Below are 20940 nucleotides of genomic sequence, written 5' to 3'. Positions count from 1 at the left end.
CCAGCCCCAGCTCAGGGGCGGGAGGGTTCAAGGTATAAAGTTAAAAAGTTTGGGGGCCACTGGGATAGACGGAGCCTGTGTCTCAGTTCTAAATGGATGTACCCAAAGTTTGAAAAGATTCATTATGTGCTTGCTGAATTTGCTGGACACCAGTGCAATTATTTTTTCCCAGTTTGCCAGTGTAAACTGGGTTTAAGCTGGTATTTCCCATCACCATGTCCTAAACTAGTTTTTCCCCAGAAAACTGTCAACCTTGACCATAGGTCTGATCCAAAGGCCATGGAAATCAATTGACATACACCCACTGACTTCGGGCTATTAGTTATTCAGTGTTTCATCAAGGGAATACAAGTTACAGGACCAAATTTACCTTTGACAACTCCTCCTTAATTGAGTTACACGCTTAAGCCAGAGATGTATTCCATACATAAATTCACATATTTTGACCGTCTAAAAAGACAAGCGTACACGTATATACCATACTATTTTCACTCTTTAGTTTTTACCCTAAAAACCAAGCCTAGATACAATTAAAAAGAATTCTACTTCTTAATATTCATTTGAAAGTTTTATTGACTGCATAAAAAAAAAAAACTGTCACACTAAGAAATGCTTGGCTCATTTGGGAATGAATAGTTTCAGCAATCAACCCATGGCCACAAAAGCCAGTTGGGAGACATTCTAGTTTCCTACCAATAAAAAACCTATAGGCATGCTGTGGTGTCAAATTCAACAATTCCCGACCCCAGGCAATTTTTTTTTAAAAGGCTAAAACAGATGTTGATTTTTAGAGAGATTTGTTTCTTTTTAAATGCAAATTATTGAATATTAAATAGCAATATTTTGAAAAAACGGAAGGAGAATAAGACAGTTTGCTTCATTCACATCCTTCCAGAATGTATATCATCTGCAGCCATGCCACTTACAGTTGTGAAGATACAACATCTAAGCTGAACGGGATAAGATCTAGTTAGCACTTGAACAGGAGATCTTCAAATAAAACCCAGATTGTGGCAAAAGTGTCACTGACAATTCAGTGGTTTTGAGTCAATGACCATGCATGGCATTGTTGAGGAAGGGGCACAGGGCGCCTTTACAGGTTGTATCTTACATCTAAGACTCAATATGGGATCACAGTTATTGTTATTTTTCAAAATAGGTGTGTTAGCATGGGCACTACAGCAAGTGACGTTTGGGTAGTTATTCTACCTACCTAAATTCCCCCTAGAATATCAACTGGACACAATATTGTTATTCATTTCCAGCTCACAAACGTTGCTTTGTGCAGTTAAGGCCGCTGTCACATTCCAGAAGCAATTGATGCTGTTCCTTGTATACATGTGTAATGTAATTTATATTTATAACAACATGCTTTGTTGTAAAAATATATTTAACATTATGCCACCAAATAAAAACTGAAACTGTGGTTTAGATACCATAACACCTTAAACTTGAATGGTTAAGTACAGTAGTCTATGTTGGTTTAATCCTAGCCACACTGGTTGGGGGGTGGGGTGGGGAGGGGGAACACATTAGGTTTTTACTTGTATTTATTTTTGGAGGCAAGTCCCATATTACACAATGTATTTGAAGCCCAAGAGCATAAAGCTCTAAAAAAAGAATTTCAAACTGAACAAGCAACAGATTACCTTCTATGAAATGTTAATACTGCAACAACCATTGGAATAAACTGATTGCCCCAAAGTTTCTGAAGGCCAAAAACAATGTAAAGAGTTCAAATACATTCATTTTGGAGAGTGATTTTTTTTAATGAAATATTAATAGTCAGTTGGGTGGTGGAAGTAGGTCACATTTCTTCATACATTTAGCAGCACAGTTTCAGCTTCCTGAGTTTTTTTTTAAATGGCTGCCAGGTAAGCCATCCAAAACTCAACCTTTAAAAGATGTTAGCATGGAGGAAGGTTCCATCTGTCTGCTCATTAAACGGTTGATTCAATTCTGACAGGAATTGGAACAGATCCCAAGTGCCAAAATCTGTTCCCATTTTAACCAAAGAAGCTTTTGCCATGGACTCCAATGGCACAGAGCATCCAGCTCCCAATTCAACACCAAAGAAGTTCTGCAAGAGTTGTTTAGACACAGGAGCACAATGTGCATTTTTGGCCCAGAAGTTACATTTTTTTTTTTAATTAAAAACACACAACAAATGAGCCAGACAACCAATCAATAAAAACTCAATCTACAAAAGTATAATGAACTATAAAACAAAAACAAAAAACTTTTTTCCATTGATTTTCCACAGTCCAAAGAAAAAGGAAAGAGAAACAGTCAGCACAGGCACTAGTAACTGGATTTTTAAAATTCTCACTAAAGCAACAAAAATATCTTGTCAATCAATTTCTTCAAATTGTCTGTCTTTTAAAAATCAAAGGGAAGTGCAAAATGAGGACTTGAAAGTAATCAGAGGTGAAACTATACTCCAAACTTAAACAATTTAATACAAATGGGAAGCTTTCTTGTAGGTGTTGGAAACCCAAAAGAATTTGTTAAGATAAAGTAGAAAAGAGTGAAAAAGTGCAGAAATAAATTTTAAGACAACTCCATAGAAGCATTCACTACAGCTGTATTATATAATTATGTCTTTAAAAAAGAAACTTCCTTTACATTGTCTCATTAGACCAATAAAGCAATAAATACTTCTCATTCAGTAAAAGCCAGTTGCTAATATTGTTTTGTATAAGGGCTTTAGTTTCCTTTTGCCCCATTGATATTGCCTTTATGAGGCTGTGTTCTCCTATGACAGATGCGTGGGACTTCTAATGTTTTAATGGAATAGATGGATGTTTAAATGCACAGAGAGTGTTTATCAATGATAGCATCATCAAGAGGGGGTTTATCCACAGAACTCCAAAAGTGAGATCTTTTGGGGGATTTGGAAAAGGGCAAGTCAGAATATCAGATACTTATAACGTAAGAAAATTGAAGAAATATGAAGAAAAATAATACCATGTTCTATACTGCATCAGTAGTGAAATTCAGCACTTCAAACATTCTAAATACTAAATATTTACAGAATATAGCAGTATTTACAATTTACTTAATACTGAGATATTTAAATTTTAACTTCTTCATATGTACTTATAAATAATGGAAGCTAGCCAAGTGTGCACTAGGATTTGTGAGAGACCTGTAAACACCATGGGACTTGCAGCTGTTGCATATCAACTCAAGCTACAACACATTCCAATGTTACCAGTGTGGCTCCTCCTCCACTATTTGAAAGGCCTGCACATACTGTAGCCCCCGGCTTCATAACACCAACTGAGGGTTTGGCTACACTTGCAGGTGTGCAGAGCTGGGAGTTACAGCTGTCTTTGTACAGCTATGTAGGGAAAGCACTGGAGTGCGGCCACACTGACAGCTACCAGCACTGCAGTGTGGCCACATTTGCAGTGGTGTTGGAAGTGGTGCATTATGGGCAGCTATCCCACAGTGCATCTCGTCTCATTTTGGCACAGTGGGTTGTGGGAAGGGGGCGAGTCATTCTGCTTCCTGTCCCAATGCCCCGTGATGCATTGCTTCACATCCCAGCAATCCCCGTTTTTCCGTCCACGGCACCATCTCGACTCTCTCAACGGCACCATCTCGACTCTCTCAACGGATCCTGTGCAGCACGATTTCTGTGGGAAATGGAGTCCGAACTGCTGAGGAGTATGTAGACGAGTCTCGCCAGCACATCACGTTTGGCAGTTGAGCTATTCCTTAAGATCCAAAGTGATGAGAAGTCCGACGATGATAGCGAGTCACCTGACATGTATGACACTAAATTGCTTCTGGCATTCACCGAAGTGCTCCGCACAGTGGAACGCCGCTTTTGGGCTCGGGAAACAAGCACTGAGTGCTGGGGTCACATCGTCATGGAAGTCTGGGATGACAAGCAGTGGCTGCAGAACTTTTGGATGAGAAAAGCCACTTTCATGGGACTGTGTGAGGAGCTCGTCCCCACCCTACGGCGCAAGGACACAAGATTGAGAGCTGCCCTGACGGTGGAGAAGCAGGTGGCTATTGCAATCTGGTAGCTGGCAACTCCAGACAGCTACCGATCGGTCAGGAAGAAGTCTGGAGTAGCAAAGTCGACTGTTGGAATCGTGTTGATGCAAGTTTGCAGGGCCATTAATCTCATCCAGCTAAGAACAACCATGACTCTGGGGAATGTGCAGGACATTATGGATGGCTTTGCACAAATGGGTTTCCCTAACTGTGGAGGGGTGATAGATGGGATGCATATTCCTATTAGCACCACCCCACCTAGCATCGAGCATGTTAATCGGAAGGGGTATTTCTCTATGGTTCTCCAGGCGCTTGTGGATCATCATGGGTGTTTCACTGACATTAACACAGGCTGGCCTGGAAAGGTGCTCTATGCATGCATCTTTTGGAACACTGGCCTGTTCAGGAAGCTGCAGGCAGGGACTTTTTTCCCAGACCGGAAGATCACAGTAGGGGACGTCGAAATGCCCACTGTGATCCTTGGAGACCCCGCTTACCTGTTAATGCCATGGCTCATGAAACCGTATACAGGGAAGCTTGACAGGAGCAAGGACCGGTTCAACTACAGGCTGAGCCGGTGCAGAATGACTGTGGAGTGTGCTATTGGCCGTTTGAAGGGGCGCTGGCAATCTCTGTATGGGAAGCTAGACTTGGGTGAAAGCAGTATCCCCATGATTATATCTGCGTACTGTACCCTCCATAATATTTGTGAAGGGAAGGGTAAAAGATTCAGTCAGGCATGGACTTCTGAGGTTTACCGCCTGGAGGCTGAATTTGCAATGCCAGAGAGCAGGGCTACTAGAGAGGCCCAGCACCGGGCTGCAAGGATTAGGGGTGTCTTGAGGGAGGAATCTGAGGCTGAAAACTAACAGTAATGTTTGGTGCCTTGCACAGGAGTGAAATGCAGTGGTTACAATGTCAGTAGAAATCTGTTTCCTAAGCTGATTTGCAGTGCCTGTTTCTTTCCTGGGCTAAAGTATCTTTGACTTTCTGCAATAAAGACTGTTTTCAAAGCCAAGAATTCATTTATTGAAAAGAAAATAACTTTATTAACAGACACGCAACATTTTGGGAATCTAAAAGGGCAGGGGGGTGCGGTGGGGAACTGGACAGTCTCAGGTTTGAATATGTCCTGTCTGGAGTGCTGTGCAATGACTGTTGCACTTCAGGATGCCTGTACTGCATGGTAGTGGGGGTTGAGTGCAGAGGGTAAGGGTCGTAGTTCTCAGGGCTGGTTGGTGAACGTACAGGTGCTGGAGGCAGCTGGTGGTGGTAAGAACCTGGATGCTGGGGAAGGCGGTTTTGAGCTGACATTGGGGCCCAAGGGAAAGAGCTTTGGGACGGGGGAGGGGGGGGCACCAGCACGGTAGTGCTCTCCCTGCATGGCTACGAGCGCCTGGATAGAGAGTCCGCTTGGCATGCCAGGATGCTTACCAGCTGCTTTGTGCTTTTCTTCCTGGCCGCTGCGTTTTTCTGGCGGATCCTGCTTTCCCTTTCCCTCCAGTCCTGCAGTTTTTGATTTTCTGTGACAGAGTGATCCATAACCGCTTGCAGCATGTCTTCTTTGCTTTTTCGCGGCTTCTTCCAGAGATTTTGGAGTCTTTGAGCTGTTGATAACACGGGCAGCTGAGATCTCAAGGTTGCTTGTGGAAAGGCAAAAAAGGCAACACTTAACAGAGGCAGCATTTTTTATATCAGACAGTTATTCCCACACAGTGAAGGAGTTTACAGTCTTCACAATAGCATAATTTTCCCATGCCAAAGAGAGCACACAATCCACAGGAGCCCCGAAATGGTGAGTAAGGGGGACTGATTGCTTCAAGGCTGTACTTTCCTCAGAGTTTCTGTGCATTGGGGAAAGCAAGCAGCGGCAGGAGGCACCTACACCGAACACTCTCCCAACATTTTCCACAGGAGTTAATCCTGAAAGATATCTCGCTGCTGCGGGTCACCTGGGAAGAGTAGAAAGGTCTGCTACAGCAATGCGGATTCCGCCCTGGCCCCTATGCAGCTTGCCTGTGTGCAGCAATGGTCCCCCCACCCCTCGCGGCACAGTGGGGCGGACGCGTTAGCCTGACTGGGACAAGGACCACAGTGGCTCTCCCAATAAACTTGTGCAAGTGCATTGCCCACACTCTGGCTGAAACTTTTGAAGAGATTACCGAGGCCAATTACCACGATGTGATAGACCACATCAACGCGCTATTCCACATCTAGGCATGCATGCATGCAGCCTTAACCCTCCCTCCTCTCCCGAAACATTTCCATCCTGAAAATAAAAGCCGCTTACCGGGAACCCACTCCTCTGTTTGTCCTCCACCAAGTACCGGCTACTACGACTGGCTACCTTCCTCCTGGCTTGAGAAGAGCTGCATGCCTCCAGGGACTCCGGGGTGTCTCCCCCCACCCCAGTACCCTCACTCTCTGTTTCCTCCTCTCCCCTCCTGCTCCTCTCCCCCTTCGCTCTGAAGGGTCCATCGTGGTCCTCGGATTGGCAGTGGGGTCACCCCCAAGTATCACGTCCAGCTCTTTGTAAAAATGGCAGGTCGTGGGGGCAGCACCGGAGCAACAGTTTCCCTCACGGGCTTTGCAATAGGCACTTTGCAGCTTCTTCACTTTAATCCTGCACTGCACCGCGTCCCGGTCATGGCCCCTTTCCAGCATGGCTCTTGATATCTGCCCGTAGGTATCGTAATTCCTATGGCTGAAGTGCAGCTGGGACTGCACAGCTTCCTCCCCCCAAACACTGATGAAGTCCAGCAACTCGCCATTGCTCCATGCTCGGGCTCGTTTGGCATATGGAGGCATGGTCACCTCAAAAGATTCATTGACTGCACTCCACACCTGGCTGAGCAAACAGGAAGGGGATTTTTAAAATTCCCAGGGCATTTAAAGGGCGGGTCACCTGAGGCCAGGGCAGTAGAGTTCGAACTGATGAGCAGAGTGGCTGAACAGGCATTCTGGGATACCTCCGAATACCTCTGGAGGCCAACAACAGCACTTTTGGTGGCCACACTGGCGGAGCAGCGCTGCAGTCATTATTCCCCAGGCCGAGGTGGAGTACAGCCAGCGCTGTAGCCAGGGAGATACAGCACTGTACGTGCCTTGCAAGTGTGGATGGTGAGTGAGTTGCAGCACTGGTAGTGGCTTTACAGCGCTGCAATTTTTCAGTGTAGCCAAGCCCTAAGTCTTCACATCAGCTGAACTACTGCCAACTAACAGTGATTCAATCATTTTAACTTGTTGACAAGGAAACCAATGCAACTTCAGAGGTGGACATTTAGTCACCTTAACATACCAAGGTTAAATGTTTCAGATTCAAACAAGATTAATAAGGTCTGGTCTCACTGAGGTGTGAGTATTTACCAGTGTTTTCTCCTACTGCATGACACAGAAGTGTGTCCCTTACTCACAAGGGTGAAATGCCTGCAAACTGCACAGAGATTATTTTAAAACACCATAATGGAGACTCAAACTAAATGTATATTACAAATACATAAATGAAGTAAAAACACCAAAAAAATGCCACCACAGTTAAAAAGAGTAAAAAAAAACACAAAAAAAAACCAAGTCAGACGCAAAAAGGCTTCATTTAAAAATGGGAAGTCAAATCCTAGTGAGGGAAACAGAAAGGGGCATATATTTTTATTCAGCTTGCCACAATTTAAGAAGGCAAACCAAGAACAAATTTGGAGAGCAACTAGCTAAGGACATAAAAACTAAGGGAGAAAAAAAATAAAAGTAAGTACATCAGAAGTAGGAAGCAATCAGCAGGGTAATTGATGATCAAGGTGCTGAAGCAGCACTCAAGAAAGATATGGCTGATGCAGAGAAGCTAAATGAAGTCTTTGAATCAGTCCTCACTGCAGAGGATGTAGAGGAAATTCCCACACCAGTCATTTCTTTTTAGGTGACGGATCTGAGCAACTTTCCCAGATTGAGGTGTCAATAGAGGTGGTTTTGGAAGAAACTCAAATTAAACAATAAGAAGTCACCAGGACCGGATGGTATTGACCCAAGAATTCTGAAGGAATTCAAATATGAAATTGCAAACTACTAACTGCAGTATGGAACTTATCGCTTAAATCAGCTTTTGTACACGGTGATTGGCAGGTGGCTAATGTAACATCTGTTTTATTTTATTTTTTAACAAGAGCTCCAGAGACCAACCTGACAATTATAGGCCAGTAAGCTTAATGTCAATATCAGGCAAACTAGTTGAAACTAGGTAAAACAACAAAATTATCAGACACAGATCAACACAATATGTTGGAGCTTTTGTAAATGGAAATCATGCCTTGCCAATCTATTAGAACAACCACCATGTGGACAAGGGTGATCCGGTCAGTGTATCTGGACTTTCAAAAAAAACCCTTGACAAGGTCCGACACAGAAGGCTCTTGAGCTAAGTAAGCAGACATGAGATAAGCAGAAAGGTCTTCTCATGGATCAGTAACTAGTTAAAAAGACCGTTGGAAAAAAGTAGGAATAAGTGACCAGTGTTCATAGTGGGCAGAGGTAAATAGCAGGACCCCAGGTCCCTCTACAGATCTCTACTGGAACCTGTTCAGTTCAACATATTCATAAATGACCTGGAAAAGGGATAAACAGTGAGGCGGAAAAATTTGAAAGTGATACAAAATTATTCAAGATAGTTAAGTCCAAAGCTGGCTGCGAAAGATCTCACAAAACTGAGTGACTTGAGCAAGAAAATGGCAGATGAAATTCCATGCTGATAAGTGCAAAGTAATGCACATCCAAAAACATAATCCCAATTATACATACAATAATGACAGGATCTAAATTAGCTTTCACCTCCCAAGGAAGATCTTTGAGTCATTGCGGAAAAATCTCTGAAAACATCACCCAATATGCTGTGGCAGTCCCATTTATCCCCTAAGTGTTAGGAACCATTAAGAAAGGAATAGATTAAAAAAAGAAAATATCCTAATGCCTCTATATAAATCCATGGTACACCCACACCCTGACTACTGCATGTAGTTTTGGTCACTGCACCTCAATAAAGAGATATAGTAAAATTGGAAAAAGTACAGAGAAGAGCAACAAAAAAAGTGATTATAGGTATGGAACAACTTTGGTATGAGGACAGATGAAAAAAGACTGGGACTGCTCAGCTTAGAAAAGAGGCAATTAAGGGAAGGATATCACAGAGGTTTATAAATCATGAATGGTGTGGAGAAAGTAAGTGTTATTTACTCTTTCACAGAACACAAGAACTGGGGAATCACTGAATAAAATTAAACAGGCAGCAGGTTTAAGGCAAACAAAAGGAAGTACTTCTTCACACAATGCACAGTCAACCTGTGGAACTCGTTGCAAGGGCATGCTGTGAAGACCAAAAGCATAACTGGGCTCATAAAAGAATAAGATAAGTTCATGGAGCAAAGGTCCATCGATGGCCATGTTAGTCAGGAACATAATCCCATATTCTAGATGTCCCCAAACCTCCAACTGTCAGATGCATCTGGATCATTGGTCTGATGCACTATGACAATTCTTACGCAAGTGAACATACAATTTACATCAAACAGGAAGGAAAAATAAAAGAAAATAAGTAGGAAAGTTCAAGCCAAAAACTGTTTTCTTTGAAGTGCTTGGTTGTACAGTTATGTTTAAGTTAACACACCAAAGAGCTCACCTTCTCAATGACGTCTTTGGGGAAAGTGGGGTGTATTACATTAAATAAAATAATGGAGTTAAAAACAAAAAACAGTGATGCAAAACCAACAAGAAAGCGAGACCTTAATAGTACATTTCTAGTTTTACGCTTATGCACTGTGTTTGATGAACTCAGTTTAAGACCACTAGTAGTTCCCGAAGAAAAAAGGTGCTAATACACCTCTACCTCGATATAATACAACCGGATATAACGCAGTAAAGCAGTGCTTGGGGGGGGGGGGCTGCACACTCCGGTGCATCAAAGCAAGTTCGATATAACACGGTTTCATCTATATTGCAGTAAGATTTTTTGGCTCCCGAGGACAGCGTTATATTGAGGTAGAGGGGTATTTTGCTACAGTTGTATTAAATTATTCACTCTCTCTTTACCGCAAAGTGGCACAACTTCAGAATCATGACTTCCACACTATTCCTAAAATATACATAAGTCTAGCCATTTCCACATGTGCCACACTCTAGAAAGCCCATGTGTCACATAACATTAAGTATCTAAAACCTGTTCTTGCACACATAGTAACATTAACATTTCCAGCTTCAATAACTGACTATTTTTAATCCAGTTGGATCATTCCAGTTGACTGATGTATTAATTGTCCCAAAATTGAGACAAGAATGGAAGACTGACATTTTACATCAAAATACAGTTTGATATAAAGCTGAACATATTTTTCTCAACACTGCTTTCTGAAAGGTCATATGGGCAAGGAGCATTTCTCAAATAAGATCTGACAACCATGTTTGAAATGAAAGTTCTTTATTGAGAAATGCCAGTTGTAATATTCTGCCTATAGGCAATTTTCCTGAAAAGTGGTATTTGATGACACCAGCAGTATGGAAGCCTCATGACTCACACTGAATTTCAGGGCAAAAGTAATACCACATTTCAGCAAGTGCCAAAAAGCCACCCCAAAATCCCAGTCGCAAAAGAAAAGTTTTCAGAAATCATTTCAGAGAACACATTGTTTACAGTGCGCAGATTCAGAACGCAGCATGAATAAATTTAGGAAACCCTTTTAATCTGAAAACTCAAATTAATTAGTCCAAAATGATCTGTTCATTTTAAAATTATTTGTACTAGCAGCACAATTTTGCCTGCATTGAAAATTTAAGAAGTCCAGTCCACTAGGAAAATGTTTCACAAGATTTTTTTTTGGCAAACAGAGCATTAAGGGACACTATACTTGGTGTTCAAAAAGCATGTTGGATCAAAGTGACTCTTACAATTTAAGGAATAATTTAGTAACTCTGATCTAATCGGTCTCACAGCTACAATATCACAAGTATAATTGCACTATGGATTATTACTGAGTTCCATAATCCAGTAAAATAATACCTCAGCAGAAAGATATTAAATCTTAATTTAAAAGGATGTGGTTAAATATTTGGACTTTGAGGAAAGTCTTAAAAATAGATTCCCACAAAGCACAACGTTACTGTGCATGACTAGTCACTTAAGCCTGATTCTGCTCACAGTGAAAACAACGGGAGTAGGATCAGGCCCTTAAGGCCCAAAAGATGTGTTTCACTTCAACAACAAGTTATATTGTAAGTTTAAATGTTACAAAGCTTAAGACAAGAGTTAAACAACTCCATGATCTTAAAAATAAGAGGAGCACGGCCGATGGAGAAATACTGGAAATGTGCAAGCCGTATCTTAAAGTGAGCTAAGATAAACATGCTTCCTACTAATTACATGTAGAATACAGAACTCTGCCATAAAATGTCAAGCGACATGTTTCAGCATTTTGTTTGCTTGGTTTTTTTGTTTATTTTTTTTAATAAAAGCTGCAATTCCACACAGAGAAATGTAGCACTCTACTAGCATTCTATATTTTAAGTACATTTAAGTGTTGCAACATCTTCCTCCACTTAGAGTGTTAAACATTTTTATGAAAGGGAAGCAAAGATAAAAGTGATCAGGAAAAGACTACACCAATTCCTACTGCATCTGCAGGAAATTGTAAAGATAGATAGCAACCAACACCTCCATCCAGTGGTGCACCACCCAAGAGAATGATGGCCAAAGGGGGCAAGGGGTGCACAGTTTTAGAGCAGCCCTCAGGGTCTTTATGAGTCACCATTTGTAACCACATTGTTTATCACAAGCAGAAATATCCCATGTGAGGGGCATCTGCTCCTTCCACCCCTCTTAGGTGAAGCCCTCCACTAGAATATAAGGGACCAGACAGTCATAGGGAATAATTCAACACTTCCTTATGCCATTTTGTGTTAATTCTGTCCTGTGTATTTACTGTATGTATTGTTGTAGCTGTGTTGGTCTCGGGATATTAGAGACGCAATGTGAGTGAGGTAATCTCTCTCAGTGGATCTGAAGAGCTCTGTGTAAGCTTGAAGGCTTGTCTCTCTCACCAACAGAAGGTGGTCCAACAAAAGATATTACCTCATCCATCTTGTTTCTCTGTGCATTTATTGTCTGTTCAGCACTACTGGTTACTGTTACACTTGTTTGCCTGAGAAATAGGAGATGGCTACTTAATTGACTTCTAAGACTGCTATATGAAATTGTTATGATTACATGTTGTCCATTATTTTTAATCACTAGTTTTGGATGGCACAGACTATCAATTAATGTAGTCATTCTATAATAGACATCTCATGATAGGTGTTTCCTACCTTGGTTATTAGGACAGGTCATCCTGAGAAATATGAATTTAAACTGAGTGAAAGTTTTTTTTGTTTGAAAGTGCTAAAAAATGGCATGCTAATCAATATTTGAGATTGTGTAACTCAAATTTAAGTTTGCTTTAATCCACTACATACTCCATACTATGTACTTATCCTACAAAGTTGTGTTTTAAAGCCAGGAAATTCAGCTTTTACAAGCTGTTAAGTTTTCTATCAAGTGGATAAAAGCACAAAGATTATCCCATGCCTAAATAATTTTGGCATTCTATGGATCTTTTCATATTAAAATAGTCACGCATTAACGTTAAAATATGTAAGTGGGTGTGAGCAAGACTGTAAAAGGCTCATGGTTTTTAACTTTTATTTTATTTAAATAATGTGCAGTTTGTGAAGCACACAGAAGTGCAAACACAGTTGCTACCACATTTGGGACCAAATTTGTGTATTACCACTTAACTGTGGGAGTGGAAGTAATGAGTTTAGAAAAAAAAAAAGAGACATTCCTTAAGAGACCTGCTTAATTACACCTTATTGCATAGTTAAGACATTAAATCTACAACCACCTGAAACAATTTTAAAATTTCTGATTCCAAGGTATCTATCCCCTCCCAATGAACTCCTGCACTGAGCAATACTCTAGTTGCAGTGAAAATACTGCTATGGTGCATGCTAGAAACCTGAAGGAAGCATCAGAATGGAGAGAGGGAAATAGTGGTGTCCCCCAGGGGGCTGTTCTGGGACCAGTCCTATTCAACATATTCATAAATGATCTGAAAAAAGGGGTAAACAGTGAGGTGGCAAAATTTGACGATGATACAAAATTACGACAGATAGTTAAGACCCAGGCACACTGAAGAGCTACAAAAGGATCTCTCAAAACTAGGTGACTGGACAACAAAATGGAAGATGAAATTTAATGCTGATAAATGCAAAGTGATGCACATTGGAAAGCATAATCCCAGCTATACATATAAAATGATTGGGTCTAAATTAGCTGTTACCATTCAAGAAAGATCTTGGAGTCATTGTGGATAGTTCTCTGAAAACATCCACTCAATGTGCAGCGACAGTCAAAAAAGCAAACAGAATGCTGGGAATAATTAAGAAGGGATAGCTAACAGGACAGAAGATATCATGTTGCTGCTATATAAATCCATGATACACTCACATCTTGAGTACTGTGTGCAAACGTGGTCGCCCCATCTCAAAAAAAGATATATTGAAATTGGAAAAGGTTCAGAAAACAACAACAACAAAAGCAGCAAAGAATCCTGTGGCACCTTATAGACTAACAGACGTTTTGGAGCATGAGCTTTCGTGGGTGAATACCCACTTCCTCAGATGCATGTAATGGAAATATCCAGGGGCAGGTATATATATGTGTGCTAGCAAGCAAGCTAGAGATAACGAGGTCAGTTCAATCAGGGAGGATGAGGCCCTGTTCTAGCAGTTGAGGTGTGAAAACCAAGAGAGGAGAAACTGGTTCTGTAATTGGCAAGCCATTCACAGTCTTTGTTCAATCCTGAGCTGATGGTGTCAAATTTGCAGATGAACTGAAGCTCAGCAGTTTCTCTTTGAAGTCTGGTCCTGAAGTTTTTTTGCTGCAGGATGGCCACCTTAAGGTCTGCTATAGTGTGGCCAGGGAGGTTGAAGTGCTCTCCTACAGGTTTTTGTATATTGCCATTCCTAATGTCTGATTTGTGTCCATTTATCCTTTTCCATAGAGACTGTCCAGTTTGGCCGATGTACATAGCAGAGGGGCATTGCTGGCATATGATGGCGTATATTACATTGGTGGATGTGCAGGTGAATGAACCAGTGATGGTGTGGCTGATCTGGTTAGGTCCTGTGATGGTGTCGCTGGTGTAGATATGTGGGCAGAGTTGGCATCGAGGTTTGTTGCATGGATTGGTTCCTGAGCAAGAGTTGTTATGGTGTGGTGTGCAGTTACTGGTGAGAATATGTTTCAGGTTGGCAGGTTGTCTGTGGGCAAGGATTGGCCTGCCACCCAAGGCCTGTGAAAGTGTGGGATCATTGTCCAGGATGGGTTGTAGATCCTTGATGATGCGTTGGAGGGGTTTTAGCTGGGGACTGTATGTGATGGCCAGTGGAGTCCTGTTGGTTTCTCTCTTGGGTTTGTCTTGCAGTAGGAGGCTTCTGGGTACACGTCTGGCTCTGTTGATCTGTTTCCTTATTTCCTCGTGCGGGTATTGTAGTTTTGAGAATGCTTGGTGGAGATTTTGTAGGTGTTGGTCTCTGTCTGAGGGGTTAGAGCAGATGCGGTTGTACCTCAGTGCTTGGCTGTAGACAATGGATCGTGTGATGTGCCCGGGATGGAAGCTGGAGGCATGAAGGTAGGCATAGCGGTCGGTGGGTTTTCGATATAGGGTGGTGTTAATGTGACCATCACTTATTTGCACCGTGGTGTCAAGAAAGTGGACCTCTCGTGTAGATTGGTCCAGGCTGAGGTTGATGGTGGGGTGGAAGCTGTTGAAATCATGGTGGAATTTTTCCAGAGTCTCCTTCCCATGGGTCCAGATGATGAAGATGTCATCAATGTAGCGTAGATAGAGAAGGGGTGTGAGTGGACGAGAGCTGAGGAAGCGTTGTTCCAGGTCGGCCATGAAGATATTGGCATATTGTGGGGCCATGCGGGTGCCCATAGCAGTGCCACTGATCTGGAGATATATATTGTCATCAAATTTGAAATAGTTGTGTGTAAGTATAAAGGCACAGAGCTCAGCAGAACAGGGCCTCATCCTCCCTGATTGAACTGACCTCGTTATCTCTAGCTTGCTTGCTAGCACACATATATATACCTGCCCCTGGATATTTCCATTACATGCATCTGAGGAAGTGGGTATTCACCCACGAAAGCTCATGCTCCAAAACATCTGTTAGTCTATAAGGTGCCACAGGATTCTTTGCTGCTTTTACAGATCCAGACTAACACGGCTACCCTCTGATACTTAACAACAACAAAAGTTATTAGGGGTATGGAATAGCTTCTATATGAGGAGATATTAACTGGGACTTTTCAGCTTGGAAAAGAGACAGCTAAGGGGAAAGATGATTGACGTCTATAAAATCATGACTGATATAGAGAAAGTAGATATGAGAAGTAGTAAACAACACTTCCTTAACATAAGAACTAGGGGGGTCACCAAATAAAATTAATAGGCAGCAGGTTTAAAAGAAATAAAAGGAAGTATTTCTTCACACAATGCACAGTCAACCTGTGGAACGCCTTGCCAGAGTATTCTGTGAAGGCCAAGACCATAACAGGGTTCAAAAAAGAACTAAATAAATACATGGAGGATAGGTACATCAATAGCTATTAGCCAGGATGGGCAGATATGGTGTCCCTAACCTCTGTTTGCCAGAAGCTGGGAAATGAACATCAGGGGATGGATCACCTGATGATTACCTGTTCTGTTCATTCCCTCTAGGGCACCTAGCACTGGCCACTGTCGGAAGACAAGATACTGGGCTACACAGACCTTTGGTCTGACCCAGTAGGGCCATTCTTATGTTCTTAAGCATCAGACCACCTGAAAAGGGAGGGGAGTTGATCTAGTGTATTACTGTTAGTACACTTTTTTCCAAACTGTTCATTTTGCTGCCTCAGTACTGTAGCTTTAAGTAGTACACAATAGAAAACAAGTTTCATGGTCAAGTGCAATAGTGGCAACATGTTGCGTTGTTATTTTCTATCAAATGGCTAAGAGTACTAACTTGCAAGATACAAGATATGCACATTGAAATAAACTCACTTATTGCATGGCACGTACTGTATTTGAATGTTCAATTGTTCTTTTCTCTCCCCTCATTTCTAAAGTGATGGGCAAGGAAATTAAATGCAAACTATTTGGTTGACATTTTACATTAAGTCAGTAACACAATTGGGACAGCATGTTTTAAAGCAGATACCACAAATACAAAATTGTGCATATTTACAGTGCAAAAATTAAAAGCAATTTATTTGCCAAGTTCTGCTTGGGAAGCCACACAGCAAAGTTTCATTAAAAATTTAGTTTATGTGACCAAGATTTTGATACATATATTCTTAAAGGTTACTTTGCCTACACACACTTCTGTGGTTATTGTCTTATTCTTTCAATACAGACAGGACTGTTCTGTATAAACTGCTCAAACATCTGCAGTTACTTTCAACAATTTTTTTTTAATGTAAATACAGAATTTAGTTTTCAGCAATATGCACTTCTATGAACTCATAGGAACTACTGGTGCTACCTGTACAATTACAAGCCTAAAGTGGTTAAATTTTGAAGATCCATCTTTACTACACATCTCTATGCAGCCCTGCCCTCAGCTTCATGTTTTGAGAAGAAACAGTTGAAAGCCATGTATAATATACTGCTAAGCTATTTGTATGATGCAAGTTAATATTTAAGATATACTTCTTTTTTTGCCTTTTCAGCCCAACAAAGAGTTGTGGAAGACACAAGTAACAATATATTAGAACTTCTACATTTAAGGTTCAATGTAGATGCTAAATTTCATGTAGCAGGAGGAAAAAACCTCTTCAACACTACAGTACAACCTTCATGACCCAAACAGCATCAGAAACACTAAATAAGCTCAGATAACGTGAGTTTTGGATAACAGAGGCTTTTGCTAAAGTTGACTGATAGGTTTTCATGACAGTCTAGCCACATAAATGATAATGGAATATTAATCAGGTTTCTCGGTGGGGTTCCTGGGGTGTGGAATTTGGTAAGGCAAATAAATGGGACGGAAGATAATCATTGTAAGCTTTTCACGGCAGAGTGACACCATATTTATGTAAAGCACCTAGCACTTTGGGAGCTATATCATTAAAAATACACTGTAATAAATACAGGCTAACCCAGCATGTCTCTGGTGCCACTATAGCAAACAGTCCACAGGTGTAGTTTTTAAAGTAAGTCCCCTGGTACTCAACTGGGGATGCCTAGTTACCCCACAGGTTAGCGTTGGTCTTTCTGGTAGGCAGAGCTGTCCTCGCACCCAGCCAGCCCTGTTACAGGCAGACCCCTTTGCTCACCTGCATAGAAGCGGATGAGGCAGCCGGTCTCGGAGTCCATGCCCTCCTCCTGCACCCTCCACAGGTCCCGGAAACCCAGCTGGGACAGGTAGTCGTTCTGGATCTGCAGGGGTTTCTCGTGTGCCTCCAGCCGGCGGCTGACCTCCCCGTGGAACTGCACGTACAAGGCCGGGGGCAGGGGAGATAAGGCGCCCGCCTCTCCTCCTAAGTGAGACACCTTGGAGCCGGCAGGGGCTGCCGCAGCCATCCGTACCCCGTGGGGCTCTTCTCCCGCACGCCCTCTTCGCGGAAGGGGGTGCATCGAGGGGAAATCGCCCGGCCGACGATGGCTCCTGCCCGGCCCCACACCTGCCCCCTCCCCCGCTGGCGCAGCAGAATCCACCTCCAGCTCCTCGGAGGACGACGAGCCGCCGCCGCTGCTGTAGGGGTCCAGGCGATCGGAGACACTCTCCGCGCTGGGGCTGAGGCTGAAGCTCTCGGTGTCGGAGCCCGCCAGCCCCAGCTCACCCAGGAGGGAGGGGCAGGATAACGGCGGCCCAGCCAGGTAGAGCTCGGCGGGCGGCGGCGCCCTGGGACTGAAGTCGGAGGACAAGGGACTCGGCCGGGGATCTGCCCAGCTACACTCCCCGGCGCTGCTACTCAATGCCAGGCGGCCGGGTCGGGTCGCCTCCCCGTTGTCCCCCGGCGGTTGCCGGGCCAACTCGTGCCGTGTCCCCCGGCGGCTTCTCGGCCTCTCATCGTGCTCCGGCCGCTGTTGCCTTGCAGGCAGGGTCAGGCTGCCCAGGTCTGCTACAGCCGCGGCATCGGAGAGTGTCTCCCCCGGGAATGCTGCCGCCTCCTGCTGAGGCTGCGAGCTCGCCCTACCCAGCACCCGGACCACACCGGCGCCTCCCCTGTGGCCCAGCTGCAGCAGCCGGGCCGCCACCTCGGCCGCCGTGGTCTCCAGCGTGCAGAGCACCGGGCGAAGGTAGGACATGTGGCGCTCGTAGACATGGACGCAGCCCCGCTGCAGGTCCCGCCGCACCCAGTCCCGCTCCGGGGGCTGCAGCTGCTGCAGCTGCCGGGGCGGCTTCAGCAGCAGCGCTTTCCTGTCCAGGCTGCGGGTGCCGAGCGAGGCAGGGGCAGCCGGGGAAGAGGAGGAGGCGGCGGCGGCGGCAGCAGAAAGATTCCTCTTCAGCCTCCCCCTCCTCAGCAGCAGGGAGTTGGCGCTGCTGCCCCGGCCGGGAGCAGCCTGAGTCCCTTTGGCCACCAGCGCAGCGTGGGGAGTGAAACCTCCAGCGGTCCCTCGCCTCCTCCGCGGCCCCCCGGCTGCTTTGCCTTCTCGCTGCCCGGCCTCTACGCCGCCCGGCTGCTCCGCGCTCCTCTCGGTGCTCGGCGTATCCCGGGTCCTCTCGCCTGGGGAGCTGCCCTGCTGCTCCGCGCCGCCGCTGCTCCGCGGCGCCGCCGGGGCTTCTCTCGCTCGCTGCTGCGCGGGCTCCATTGCCCGGGGGCTCGGGATGCCGCCTCCTCCCCGGGGCAGCGCCGCTCGGAGCCCGGAGGAGGAGGGGGGCGGGGAAACAGAACGGAGAGAGGCGCCGCGCTCCAGAGGCGGATTATGTAGCAATTGGGAACATTCCGTCGGTCGCTGTCTCCGCGCGTTCGGCTCAGCCGCGCTCCACAGCTGTCGCGAGCGCCATTAGGGAGAGAGAGAGAGAGGAGCCGCCTTCCCGCCTCCCCTCCCCGGAGCCTCATGAATATTAAGCAACTCCAACCTTCTATTTACAATAGCAGTCAGGGAGGAGCGAAGGGGGCGGGCTCATGAATACTAGTCCCAGGTTGACGCCATCCCTGGCGCGGTGGGGCGGGGCTCCGATGATAAATTCAAGGTGACGGCAGAGGGCGAGCGAGGCATGCTGGGAAATAGAGTCCGCGGCCGGCTCCCCAGGGCACGCACCCACACGCGAACTACAAGTCCCAGCGGCCCCCGCTTCCTCTCTTTTCTCTTCCCCCGTCTTGTTCCTACCGCGCGCCCGCCTGTCTGCACCTGCTCCTGTGACTGCCCCAGGGCAGGGGCCCTGTCAGAAATGCCTCACCTGCGGCTGCACAAACCGTGGTGGCTTTCCCGCAGCCAGACGGGTTCCTCCCGCAGCTGGCAGTCACCCGGCGTCAGGCCCATTTACCCGCCCTCCAACCCCCCGCGTTGCTCAACTCTTTAGTGTGCTTAAGTCCAGCCTGAAGCTTTCCACAATAGTTGATTACAGAAGCATCCAAAGGCCCTGGTTAGGATCATGGGCATGGTCTTCCTTCCTTTTTAATAATTAAAACCGATTTACTATCGCTGGGAAACTTCTCTTCACACTTCTTCCAGTTCATAAATGTATTGAAGACAGATTCATTTCTTCTCAGATACCACCAGATTTAAGAAACTGAATAAAGAATAGGCTAGCTAGAACTCCCAGGGGATATCGCCATTAACTTTGAGGCAGTGCCATTCACTATTATTCTTCACATTGCTTAATTAGTTTTGAAATCTATACTAGGATCTATACCCAATTATTACATTTTATATCAAGGTTTCTCAAAAATAAATCCAGCTGTTCCAGGGAACCTGTGTGTCCCAAGGCACTGATAATGAAACCTATATGCAGCTCCTTTCACTAGTTTAAAACTAGTTAAGGCAACCCTGTTTGATAGTAATTACCAGCTGATAGCTTCTTGAGGGCCTATGTAAAACAATCTTACAAGTCTACCATCGCCACATAATTTTTTAAATCTGAAATGGCAACCCTATTTGCTGTTTCAGTAAAGAGGTCAACAAATTAATAAGAAGAGTGAGCTACTGTCTCATCTATAGAGGACAATCTCTTCAGATTAGAACCAGGATGGAGAAACAGGCATACAATTGTGAAAAAACTTGTACAGCTGTTTGCATGTGTTTGGTCCACAGAGAAGTGGTTGTTGGTCTAGCACCCTTTTCAAGCACTGAAAACTGAATTAAAATATTTTGATTTAAACAATTGCTTAGTAGCAACAATGATGCTGCAAAATTGTCCAAAAAGATATGCCTCAAAATAAAATAATGTATGAAAATTGTAAATATCTGGCAAATACACATAACTATGTGAAAGCATGAGTTTTAATATTGTAGGGGCACAATCCTACAGTATTTATTTAGGCAAAACTGCTGCTGAAGTCAAGGGGGAGTTTTAGCTGAGTAATGTCCCCAGGATCAGGTTTGAACTGCTTGAGAGTTGTACCCCATTTAGTACATTTTGTAAAGTTGCAGTGAAATGTTTTGCCAAATATTTGTTAAAAATGTTACAGACTGCGCTAAACTAATTGCTTTTGGCAATTAACCAAGTAGCAACAACATTATGGGAGATAGAAACAAATCTCCACTAGTTAAGATAATATCTCTAGTGTCAATTAAACAACATTAACTATGAAACCTACTGCAAAACTTGTGATTTTTTAAAAACATTTATAATGTAAAGAGAAACAACAAAGCAGACTATGTTCATTTATACATTATCATCATCTTTATCCTGAAAAAGTGT

The 20940-nt window shown here is 44.0% G+C and overlaps 1 protein-coding gene across 1 annotated transcript in view; it reads right to left on the bottom strand.

Moving 5' to 3' along the window:
- PHLPP1 (PH domain and leucine rich repeat protein phosphatase 1) overlaps positions 1-19119 on the bottom strand; it is a 236280-nt gene extending 217161 nt beyond the window's left edge. Inside the window, exon 1 of the mRNA XM_030552262.1 lies at positions 17405-19119. Within this exon, the coding sequence (XP_030408122.1) occupies positions 17405-18884 (1480 nt within the window). The 5' untranslated portion in view covers positions 18885-19119. The remainder of the gene's footprint in view (positions 1-17404) is intronic.
- Between the last annotated feature and the right edge of the window lie 1821 nt (positions 19120-20940).

This window comes from Gopherus evgoodei, chromosome 2 (genome assembly GCF_007399415.2).
Source record: "Gopherus evgoodei ecotype Sinaloan lineage chromosome 2, rGopEvg1_v1.p, whole genome shotgun sequence".
In the NCBI taxonomy this organism is placed as follows: domain Eukaryota; kingdom Metazoa; phylum Chordata; order Testudines; family Testudinidae; genus Gopherus; species Gopherus evgoodei.
Note: the sequence above shows the minus strand (reverse complement) of the source record. Positions and strands in the feature narration are given on the sequence as shown.